The sequence below is a fragment of the Ambystoma mexicanum genome, chromosome 1q (genome assembly GCF_040938575.1).
Source record: "Ambystoma mexicanum isolate Mex_15411 chromosome 1q, UKY_AmexF1_1, whole genome shotgun sequence".
Lineage (NCBI taxonomy): Eukaryota > Metazoa > Chordata > Amphibia > Caudata > Ambystomatidae > Ambystoma > Ambystoma mexicanum.
In genome coordinates this window covers 942,102,971-942,115,877 of record NC_090922.1, presented here as the reverse complement: position 1 = coordinate 942,115,877, position 12,907 = coordinate 942,102,971, and the positions used below count along the sequence as shown (strand labels likewise).

The 12,907-nt window shown below is 46.2% G+C and overlaps 1 protein-coding gene across 4 annotated transcripts in view; it reads right to left on the bottom strand.

The window, feature by feature from the left end:
• Window positions 1–12,907, bottom strand: part of TTLL7 (tubulin tyrosine ligase like 7) — a 2,250,822-nt gene that overhangs the window by 67,799 nt on the left and 2,170,116 nt on the right. For all 4 annotated transcript variants that reach the window (XM_069641609.1, XM_069641612.1, XM_069641610.1 and 1 more), the window contains one exon: window positions 4,553–4,726. In XM_069641609.1, coding sequence (XP_069497710.1) covers window positions 4,553–4,726 — 174 coding nt within the window. The remainder of the gene's footprint in view (window positions 1–4,552; window positions 4,727–12,907) is intronic.

Sequence of the window (12,907 nt, the reverse complement as noted above, 5' to 3'; positions counted from 1 at the left end):
TTTTATGTAAAATATGACACATTTGAAGTAGATTCTGCGCTTATGCAACTGGCGAGCAGTGAAAATCACCTGATGGCATTTGCAATTTAAAATGTTCACTGCAATTTCACACCGTGCTTCCTCCATGCTGGTTTACAATTAGGAAAGAGAGAGCAGTCACACAGCACGTATACACGTTTTACGCAATGTAATAAGTCATATCCCAATTTGACAGTCTCCGCCAAAAGTAACCTAAAATGGAACAATCACATTTGATTTGGTACCACTGCTGAATTTGCAAAGTAAATGCCCCCATGCAGGAAACGTGGCTAGGTTGATGGATATGAAAAACGGACTGAAATTAATTGATGTCTCTGATGGATCCTTATGAGTTGGTTAGTAGCAGTAAACAGAGGGCATTTGAAATATATAACTCAGTATTATGAGGTTGGATTCCTCAAAATACCCAATTTTTGTATCTGCATTGAAAAGGTGAAGGTAAATATATCCTCAGTGTAATGACCTGGCCTGCGGTCATGTGGGCAGGCGGAACAAACCTGGGGGCACCCAGATGATCTGCTGGGGCACCCAGCTGACATACCTCAGCAAAGGGCACCCTGCCAGCCTATGAGCACACAGGCTCTTCCATGGCCTGGGAGCACCCATGCTATTATCACAAGATTGCGCCGACATTGCCGAGCAGAGGCACCAGCGTCCACAAACCGAGTTGCCAGCAGGGGCTCTGCGAGACACTTTTGTAGAGTTGCCCAGCAGAGGCTCTACCAACGTGGTGGCAGCCATTCTAGACAGCTTTGCCCAGCAGGGGCACTGTCCTGATGGAAGGCCCTGCAGGGCAGCTACGCAGCGCTAACATGGCGCTGGTAATGAAGACACAGCACACCGCGGACAGTTGGTTCCAAGACTGATGAGTGGGAATCCGCTCGTTACTTTTATTAGTTTGGTCACGTGGTCACGGACAGCACGAGTCCTGGGAGATACCATGCTCCCAGGAGGGGTGACACACCACACTCCTCCTTTTCCATAAGGAACAAACAAAGGACAAGCATCACTGGACATAAAACCAATTAAATCACTAACAGCAACACTTTTGATTATGGGTGCAAACAACACTCACATACATTTATGATCTGACATTTACACACGTAGAACATGCGTTGAGTATGTACACATCTTTGAATGTGACAGGGTTGGTGGCACGTTGGGGGTTTCACCACATTATCAAAGCACCCTTTATTAACCTGGGTGAGTGAAACCCAAAGCCACTCAAAGCCACTGAAAGACACCAATGCTCCTGGCACCACATGAAGCATGTCCACAATATGGATGATCACAGCTTCACATAGCCCATTAACTGAGCCATTATAAGCAAGTCCAGGCTCTGCACGCTCACAGCCTTCATGGTGATGTCTACTGAGTCCATTTTACGCACTTGTGGAGCTGCGGGAAACCAGTTCATACTTTCACCAGTATCAGTTCAGGACAGTCACACCACAGTTCAGGGGCTGGCAAAGCTGCACCTGGAGGGTGAGGGGTGGGGGGGAGACACCAGGGGCCACATTCAGTCCATATACAGTGGGGGCAGCCAGTGGCAGGGTACTAGTGGCAGGATTGTAGGCCACTCCTTAAGCTTCCCCTTTCACATGGGAGCTGCTGGCAGGGAAACACTGGTGGCAGGGTGTCTAGGCCCGGGGTCGGAGGCGTGCCCATACCATTAATTCCCAATGCGCCGGCATGCAGCGCTTCCTTTCTTTCACCAAGTGCAGCCAGGGGACACAGGGGGCGCCCTCCATTCATCTTCCTCGTCCACCGTTGGCTCACTCACGGAGCGAGTGAGCACCTTCTTTTCCTTCCTCCCCTTGGTGAGAGCGCAGCTGACCGCACCACTCTCCATAACGCGGGAGATGCCGCATCACCTCTTCTTTCTTCGTTGCTGCCGCCGCAGCCGCCTCCACACAGTATGGGGCACAAAGACCCATCCCACCTCCATCGTTGTTCGCCGACACAGGACTCCTCCATAGCAACATCCCTCGTTACCTCCTCGGGGGAGGAGGGGCAAGAGCACCCATAGACGCTTTGCAGGGCCCAGCAAAATACACCAGACAGTCATGGCGGTCGGGAGGGCTCCTCCTTCTTTCCTTGTGGTGAACACGCCACTATACAGCAGGGGGCACGGGGCCCTCACTCCTCGTCACCAATGTAATGTCCTGGCCTGTGGTCACACAGGGCAGGCGGACCAAGGCTGGGGGCACCCAGCTGACATACCTCGGTAGGTGGCACCCTGCCAGCCCATGAGCACACAGGCTCTTCCATGGCCTGGGGGCACCCAAGCCATTACCACAAGACAGCGCCGGCGTTGCCCATCAGGGGCACCGGCGTCCACAGAGTTGCCCAGCACAGGCTCTGCGGGACACACAAGTAGAGTTGCCTGGGAGGGGCTCTACCAACGTGGATGGAAGCCATTGTGCACAAAGTCAAAAGGATCCCACAAATCAGCTTCCTTCCCTTACCGCTCCGAGTGAGCTGACCTAGATGTGTACACGTTTAATCCTTTGCATCTTTTACCCCAAAACAAGGGTTCTTAACCATGTAGTTGTTGAAAAAATATACATATTTTAATATTTATCACAATATACATCAATTCAAATACACAATGTTAAAACAACACATACATTTGTTCAAAACACATACTTAACCACATATTATTGTGTGTACATTTCCACTAGAGGCATAACAGTGGAAATGATGCTATTAGATGCCCTGCACAGCCCTGATGGGGGGCCCTGCAGGGCAGCTACGCAGCGCCAGCTTGGCGCTGGTAATGAAGACACAGCACACCGTGGTCAGTTGGCACCACACCCTCCTCCCTCCAGGCTGGTGAAACGATTCAGGTCTGTTAAGTTAAAGGATGCGAATGCGCCTCCCAACCATACATGGGACAAAAAGATGCAGGGCGGGCACTCCAAACGGGAACGATACTGTTGGCACATCCGATGCCGATATTGACCTCCCTATCGGACCCCGCCCCACCTCCTCCCCGGTGCACAATGAGTGTGTTACTTAGATGTCACTGGCCACTTATGTTTGGTGCTTTTAAGGACTAGGTGCTTTGTGTGGAGTGCAATGCAGCGTTCGATCAAGCAATACATGTTTCAAAGCATATAGTTGAACGGGTGTTAAAGCACTGGACTCTAAACCGTGCATACAGTATCGTGATTTGCAAGTAAAGGACAACATATGTACCACTGTCCATCTTGCTGTCAGTCAGCGTGGACGCTGTGTATCTTCTCGCCAGCAAGTTCCACTTCCTGTCATGACCATGCAAGCCCAGAATCCGTCCTCCCATAACACACTTCATTCACATCAATAATAACCTGAGTTTCTTCATCCTTTTTCCCCATTTTCCATAAATACTCTTGTTTCTGAAACACGTGCATTCCGCGAAGGCGGTGAAAAGTAACCTTGTCAAATAGTAATTTTTAAAGCAATCAGTAATCAAAAAAGCTAATAGAGAACACGTCGCTGAACTGTTTATCCCACATGCCTTTACATCCTCTTAATTGCTACCAGGCCTAACCTGAAAGAAATACCTGACACAGTCTCCTTATAGAAGAACGTGAAAATGGTAGCTCCATTATGGAGGAAGCTGGCCTCCAAATCCCCCTCTCATCCATCTACCACATGGTAACCCTTGTACAGCTATATGGCCAAGGCTCGTGGGGAAAAAATGCAGATACGTGAGCGCCGTAAAATGGCCACGAGTGGACATGCTGCCATTGTACAAACCATCTAAACAAGCATTGGTGATGCCAATAGCTTGGGCTTTTGTGTAGGCATGGCACAGGCACTAGCCAGGCACATCCGTAGCGGTATCAACTGGTCATTGATGGTAGCAGGTGCAAGTACCTGGGCATCTAATAGCAGTGACTGGCAAATGTCTAATATATGTACACAAGCCAAAGCTGTTGGCTTTGCTAATGCTTGATTTTAACAGGACTTCGGTGAAGGCCTGACATAGTGCTTATAAATCTAGTGACTAAAGGCAGACCTGGTTGAGATATTTTTATTACACCAGTAGTGGGTTTATAGCTCCAATTAAGTCATGAACTCCCAGAAGACTGCTGGTGATTACTTGAGTGAAAAGTCTGATGTTAAGTCTTGATTAAAGCAAGCTCAAAGAGTTCCCATGAGGAGCTGTTTGTGCGGGATGGGGCAGGAACTGGGTGGGAATGGCCATAGGGATCAGCATGGCCATGGGCAGTCAATGGGTGGACACATAACCAAAGAACACCTACAAACTGTGTGTCCGTCCTCAAATGCCATTGGGCCCTCTATGTACTCTAATGCAATAGTTTCAGCTTATAGGTGGTGCAAGCATCACCTAAAAGCCCAAACTAATAAACAGATATGCAAACATGAATAAGGGCTTTTTCTGCATAAACCTCAGCTAAAAATAATCAGCCTCCCTATACCACGCCAACTAAAGAAACGCTGTGGTAGTGAGAGGGGCGGCTTTCATGACTCAGTGGTAGGTTGCAGATTAGAGAGCGTGTACCTTGTGTCGTCCCATTCAGGGTTTATGCCAGTCGCAGAGCCCCTTGCATCCGTTGCATACTTATAAACCAGTAGAAGGCAGTCCTTGCATAGCTTTACTAGTCGCTGACAACACTGGAGCTGCTGAGGCGTTGTCATCTCTGTGCTTTTGCTAAAGATGGTCTCCCATGAGGACCTGTTGGAATTGAAATAGAAAGGTGACACGTGTTTTCTGTTAAGAAGGGGAGTCGTGCAGCATTACAGGTATATTAACCGTGCTTCTTGTGTTAGGTAAAAAAGAAATTGATGTATGGTTGTGGCTTTTTTAAACATTAAAACCATTTAAAATATGTTATACAAATATTCATAGATAGGGGAGTTATACAAATAAATGAATCTTCATTTTCAAACTTCTCAGAGGCATTGCACATATTTATGCTTTTACCGCTGCAGTTGTCTGGATCTTTTCTAACAGAATATATTGTTGAACACATTTAAAAGAAATTCTGCAATATCAATGACAAAATAATCACTCACATATAGCAAATAATATCTATTAAATCTCTACCATTGCTAATAAGTTAAGCTAGCAAGGAAAAGGGAAAGTGTTATAATGTTTCAGAAGGAACAAGTTACTTACCTGTAACTGTTGTTCTCCAGCATGGGTCTGGCATGGATTCACATGCTCATGAATATTCCCCGTCGTCAGGCTGGGAATCCTCGGTAAAGAAAAAACCAGTATCAGTTTCGTTTCTGATCTGTCTTTCGTAGTAATAACCAATCACTGGTCTCTGCGTCATACTGACCACAGCCAATGACTGCCCTCTACCTAAGCACCGCCTCTGGCAGCCATCTTCAGATTTGGAAGCACGTGAAGTGGCAGTATGACCAAGTGAAGAGCCGCAGAGGGGTAGGCGGGAGGGTTCGCATGTGAATCCATGCCAGACCCATGCTGGAGAACAACAGTTACAGGTAAGTAACTTGTTCCTTCTCCAGCATGGGGTCTGGCATGGATTCACATGCTCATGAATAAAGAATACATAGCAGTACACACATGCACAACCACGGGAGGTGGCAAAGGCTCAACATTAAGCATTACATCAAACTCAACATTAAGCATCTTACCTCCTCACCAGGCTCACCTCAGGCGAACAGGTTGCGCAGCACTGCTTGGCCGACCCTGGACTCCTCCCTGGAATCCCGATCGACGCAGTAGAATTTCGTGAAGGTGTGCGTCGACCTCCACGTAGCAGCCCTGCATATGTCCAACAGGGGCACACCAGAAAGGAACGCCGTGGTAGCTGCGATCGCTCTGGTGGAATGGGCTCTCGGACGGCCAGGCAGCGGTCGGTTTGCCAACCGATGACAGTACATGATACAGCCGGAGAGCCATCTGGAAATGGAAGCCTTCGAGAGAGCCTTCCCCTGATTGACAGGTCCAAAGTTCACAAAGAGTTGTGACGTCTTCCGAAAACACTTCGTGCGGTCCACGTAGAACTTCAGCGCTCTAGCCACATCCAGCGAGTGCAAAGTCCTCTCAGCCGGCGACGAAGGCGACGGGAAGAACACAGGCAACACCAAGGGTTCGTTGAGATGGAAGTCCGACGGTACCTTGGAAGTATTCATGAGCATGTGAATCCATGCCAGACCCCATGCTGGAGAAGGAACAAGTTACTTACCTGTAACTGTACTGGCCAAGAGGCTTTCATCTTAGAAACCCTGGAGAAACTGGAAGACTTTATGAAAGGAGAACTGCTCCTTGTTAGGCAGAAACCTGTGCAGTTCCCTTAGGGAACACTGCAAAAGATTTAAGACTACAGGTGTTGGCAGTAAACCCACTTGGTAGCAGACTGTACCACCCAGATTTACCTGGTAGCTGTGGCTGAGCAGTCAGACCTCCCTCAAGAAGAGTTAGGCAATATGCAAAGTATACTCAATAGGCACTCAGATACAATAATACAAGCAAACACTGACCAGAGCTTTGGTATCAAAGTATATAATTATTTATTTAAAAACACACAGTTGAAACACTCCAGCACTTTTATTGAAAAATATTCTAAACACAGTTACTATTATGATATATACACCCCTTTTTCCCTATTAGATAAATCACAGTAAAACACCACTTATTTTCATACAGAGGTGAGCGCTTAACTAGATTGCACTCTAATAAGTTTGTGAGAAAGGGGGGAAAAAGACAGAATATGAAGAGGTACACCACTCTATGATTCAGGAACACTGTTAGCAAGGCAGAGAGCAAAATGTCACTGGTGAGCCAAAGTCCAAAGGCTGGGCCCACTCTTAGAGGGAGCAGAGCACAAATGCGCCAAAGATCACACAGTTACACTAGGCTTAGAAAGTCTTGCAGAGGGTTCAAGAAGAGTTTAGAAAGGCTTAGAAAAGTTTAGCCAAGGTGTCCCAGGCTAACCCAGGTTCGAAAGCGGGGGGCTAAATCTACCCCGTACAGTCGGTAGCAAGGGAAGCCAGGCGGGACACGGTACCTTAAGTGGGAAGGATCCTCCAGCGGTGGCAGTTGTTCCTGGTAGGGGGTGCAAGTTGCGTCGTCGTCCAGGGGAAGAGAAGATCTCGACTTGGAGGAAATATGAAGGTCGTTACACTACCAGGGAAGAAACCAGCCGCAGAGTTTTCCGGTTAAAGGTGGTACCTTGGTTTCGTGGTCGTGGTAAAACGTGGTATCCCGGTTGCCGGGGTGCTTGGCACGGGCAAGGCGGCCACGAGGTACATCAGGAAAGTGAAAAAGACGGTGAAACTGGTTATCCCCACCAGTCAAAGGAAGAAGACTCTCCGGCGGTAGATCTCCTCTGTCGTTGGGAAAAGTGGTGAGGCAGTCCAGCAGGGCTCCACCGGTGGTGGTGTCGTGGCAGGTCGGCTCAGCTTCTCCCTCGTCAGATTCTTAGGTCCTGTGGCGACCTCTGAAGTTCCAGTCCCCAAAGCCCTGCTTTTATGCAGCAAACCCCCATTCACTCAGCCTAGCTGTCACTCAAACATGCTAAGTGGTGAGCCGGCCGGCTCACCACTTGGGCCAATCAGGATGGAGTGCGACTTGAGTTGCCTAGGCAACTCAGTCCAGGGTGCCTAAATTCCCCTCCACCCCTCCTAAGTACCCCAGACAGAGTGGCACCACTTTGGAGGGCTTCTGTGGAGAGGCCCGCCAAAAAGTGGAACAAAGGGCTCGACTTGGGTTGGAGTCACAGAAGAGAACACAAACGCCATTTTAGAATCAAGTTTTGGCAAAAAATACCAACCGGAGAATTAATATTAATTAAATAAACCGGCGGTATGTTCGAGGCTACCGTAAATAATTAAATAAAGATAGTAGCCTAAAACAATGGGAAATCCCATAGGAAAATATTCGCGGTTGAATATAAAAAGTAGTATCCACTGCCACCAGCCAAAACTCGATCAGGGGGGACGGAGACGTGCCCCCTCGACTAACAGACCCTGGGGCAATCGAATTGCCCCAGCCAGTATGATGGTTTGTACTGGTTCTGTTCAGAATTTAAGACTAGTAAAGTCAATGGTGACTTTACATGCCCTGGAAGACAGTAGTCTGTCCCAGGGTATGGAGTCTATACTGGGGGGTCACTAAGACACCCCTGTGTCACTGCACTGGGGGTGCTGTGTAACACACATCACAAAAAACACATGAAACCCTATGGAGTAAAAGACCCAATAGCCCATTAAACACTTCTAGATTCAAAGAAACACACTCAAATCATGTCCAAGAGTGAGGGTAAAAGAGTCTCATTCTTGGCAGGAGAAAAAAATAAAACCCAAAAATCCAGCAAAGCTGCTGGGGGACTCACTAGGTTAGGAAATTCAGCCTAAACAGAGAATTCTCCCTAACACTCCTCATGGGGGACATCAACCTTGCCTGATCCCAAACACTGGACAGAAGCCATAATAGATCAAGGGGATGGGGAGTTAGGCGGTTGCATCTAAACAACTTAAACATGGTATTGATAAACCTCACCTCAGGGATGTGTGGAAAAAACAGAGAGAACATGATGAAGACCTTACCTTGTATCGAGTGTACACCACACATTTTCTTGAATCAACCACATATGGGTGTCGACAGAAACCTCAATAGGTAACATTACTATATTTTATTTTATTTATTTTACATTTATAAAGCGCTCACACAGCCCGCAGGCATCGAGGCGCTGTTACAGGAATTGTTTTTCTTAGTTGCGTAATTGTGTTTTTTTTTTTTTTTGTCTTAGTTACGTATTTATAACGCGCTTAAACACCCAGAGGTTTCTAAGCGCGGACCCGGGGATCGAACCTGTTGTTGCTTCGTGTCGTCTTGCTTCCAAGACGCGCACGCTGCCGCTGAGCTATCCTCCCGGGAGGATGTCACTTTCAATTTATACCAAAGCAGCAAGGGTGTCAATTTATACCAAAGCAGCAAGGGTGTGTGGAAATGGCCCTTCCCAACAGAATTTCTTAGGGACCCAGCACTATCTGAGAGAATAAAAGACAAGATAACAGACTTTTTCACAGATAACGCGCCGTGTGTGACATCTGAAAGTACGATGTGGGAACTTTTCAAGGCTGTGCTTCAGGGGAACTTAATATTGCTAATATTGCTATTACAAAGAGAAGCAATGAAAGATACTAGAGCAAACACTTAAGAGATAACTGAACGACTTGAAGGAGATGTTATGGAAAAACCTTTCAAGAGCCAACCTTACGCATATATAGGGAAATCGGGTGAACTAGAGCTGATACGGTACAGAGAGGCAGAGAAGGTGCTATTGTCCATGAGGCAAACATTTTATGCCAAGGCAAATAAGCCAGACAAGCTCCTCAACAGGGCGCCAAGGGGGCAGCGAAGTTCAAAGGTGATTAAGGGAATAAGAAACTATCAGGGAGGGAGGACCACACAGACCAAGGGAATAAATAAGGAATTTGTTAAATATTATATCAATTTGTACACATCAGAGCCCCCCCCCCCCCCAAGTGAGTCCCAAGAGGACTATTTAGCCGAATTGGCTTTGCCGCCGCACTGTTAAGAATTTCAATCAGGCGATACACCCTGGTCTCAGCCTAGTATGCAGCGCACAACTGAAATGTTTATTTTGTTATATATAGGTTCAATATTTGAGAGATACAGCACTCACATCACACCCCCTTTTCAAATACCAAGGGTCACAATGGACCAGGAACCGGGCTGGTTGGTAAAGGTAATAGTTATTTTTTTATTTAGAAATTCAAGAATATCAAACACTTTTTAATATATGGGGCAGCAATCACCAATGGGGTGATGAGAACAATATGAATGTAAGCAATGCACTTAGTTTAACCTTCTATTGACACAACTCAAAACACCAGGGAATAGGAGCACTTTTCATTTTAGGTAAGATAGCACTGGAGTTAGAATTTCCCCCTGCAACTTTCCCTCAACACTAAAATAATACATTTTAAGTGGATAAACAGAATCAGCAGGCCATCAGGAATGACAAATAAGAAACAGAATAGAAATTCGACTTTCCCTCCCCAACAAGAGAGAAAAAACGGATTCAAACCCTGGGAATGCTAAAATGACACTCGGAAATGGATGGATAAACAATTAATGTGTCTAAAACTGTTGAAACAAAAACAATTATTTACTGGAGCAACACTGGAAAGATACTAGCAATCACAAGCAATGGATTGAGCAAAAGCATACAATTTGAAATTGAATGGAAGATTAAAAACCATTTATAACCAAAATGACACGTTGTAAAATTACACACTTTTGCAAATCCCACCTGAATTTACCAAAACGGTTTTTTAAAAAAAATGGAAATATTATAACTCTGGATGTGGTTGGATCCTAGGTACAATATGAAAGTGAAATGAGGTCTCTAGCTGTTAAATTGATGGAGTTATGCCAGATAGAATGAAGTACGTTTTTGGAAAAATAAAGGTGCGAAAAAGGAACAGGAATCAATTTTGACAAACACAGTTTTTACTCTACACTAGGGCATTCAGGCTGGCTACCAGCTTGAGACACAGTAAGCTCCGGAGTTGATCAACGGAATCAACCCTAGCATCTCCACGCCCGCCCTGGTGGACCCAATCCGATCACCCGAGGGAGGACTAAGGGTTTAGGATTTCATAAGACAAAATTATCAAAGAAGTTAGCACTAGCGCAAGGAATCAAAGGCAGGGTTGCAAGAATGATTGTGACAATATTACAGTTATCAGGATAAGGATTGCATGACTTAGAGATTGGGATGGAACAAAGCAAGGCAACGTTTACTATGTTTCTATGGCTCCTATTGATACTGAAAGTGAGAGTCACCCAAAGGGCAGTTAAACTTTACAATGAGAGGCAATAATGGACACACCCCAGCAGGGAATGAGACCAAGACCAAGTGCGGGCGAGATATAAAAGGCTTTATCTAAATCAATATAGGGCATGCAAAGGACTCTGCAAACTCTGAGAGCGCTCTGTCTGACGATAGCAAAGACAGTCATATTTATTACAAAAATACGTCCTGAATTAGTTAAGCTATAGGGGGCACATAATCGTTTGGACTGAGTGAAGACTAGCTACTATGTACAATGTAGGTGCTGCGGTCCATGATTGGTGGAGATCCACGTGGTGGCATCGCTGGGTGCTTGGGTCAGCTGGGCTCATCGGGGTGGAGTATCAGATCACGAGCTCTCCATGTGGATACATTGCTGCTGCACTAACATTTTGCCCTTGTGGTCATGCATACACATTTGTCACTAATTTCTGTGTCAATTTAACCTATAAATCCTACAACTCATTAATCTAATAAGAGACAGAGAAAAACAGTATATAGCTCTGGGCATTCTTAATACATCATCATAAAATCACTGGTACAAAGGGGCCAGTGTCATGAGTCCAGGTGTCTTATCAGGGGCCACGAGTTAGGGTACCTTTATCATTCTACCTTGTTAGATGTAGTAAGTGGTCTGGCGAGGGTGGGGTGAACTGGGGTACCACAGGGTCAGAGGGGCACATAGCTATCACCTTAACAGGCGGCGGGCACCTAAAACAGTATATAACTCTGGGCATTCCTAATACATCATCATAAAATCGCTGGTACAAAGGGGCCAGCGTCATGAGTCCAGGTGTCTTATCAGGGGGCACGGGTTAGGGTACCTTTATCATACTACCTTGTTAGATGTAGTAAGTGGTCTGGCGAGGGTGGGGTGAACTGGGGTACCACAGGGTCAGAGGGGCACATAGCTATCACCTTAACAGGCGGCGGGGTGTGGGGCCGTGTTGCTTTGTGACCAGGGCATGGTGGTACATGGTGGCATCAAGTGTCAGGAGGCTTGGGGGGGGAGGTAAATACTTGATACGAACTCAGCAGGAATGAGGGGAGGTGTAGCTGTATTTGTCAGTAAACCAGGGACCTTCACGCCTCAGCCGGGCCTTGGTGGGAGGAGGGTGGGAGTTGAATATGTGGCTCGCTAGGAGGGGGAGATGGCCTTGTGGTTTCTCGCAGGTCTACATTTATCAAGTAGCATGCACATCATTATAGAGACGGAAAACTGAGGTATGTCAGTACACTTACATGTTTGCGTATACGCATTCATCTGGGGGTATATCGTACGAGCTTATACACACTATTTAGTTTACACTTCTTCATGGTTTATGAATGCTGTATTTACAGGATCAAAAATAAAAAAAACTTTTGTAAACATCACATCATTCGCAGTTCTTCATTTTGTTGTGGGGACACATGGGGAAAGCTAGCATACAACGTGAGGTAGAACAAGGTTGGTGTATACGCACAAATTACAATGTTACACTTATACTTGGACTGATGTACATTCTTAAGGGTAAAATCAATTGCTTCAAACGACATCTCATATGCCAACAGGTGGGGGTTGTTACTGTAAATGGCTGGGATATGTTACAACACTTAAAATTGTATCATGAATATGGATTGTGTACATTGCCTTTTGAACATTGCGCAGTAGTGGTGATCTTTGGTTGGCGACAATAGGTTTGAATATACATTTGTTGGACAACTTTGCATGTGAATATCTGGGATGGGCAAGGGTTGTTCCCTTTTAATATGGACAATCAACATTATGAGTTTTGAGCCTCCTTGTAAATGGTTTAACAGCATGGGTAAGACTGGGTGGCACACGGGTTCAACATTCAGGTCTTATACTTCAAACGGGGAACAGGGTAGGGGATTAGGCACAACATATATCATGAGTGTGGAGGTCTACAGGGGGTCAAGACATGTTTGATAGGGACAGCTTTGTTTTTTCCCAGACCTCAACTTAAGCTCTGGTCACCGTCAGGGCAATGATGTACTGCGGAAGGTAAATAATACAGTGTTTGTTCTGTTACTTGTTCGCACCTAGTTGCTCGTGAAAA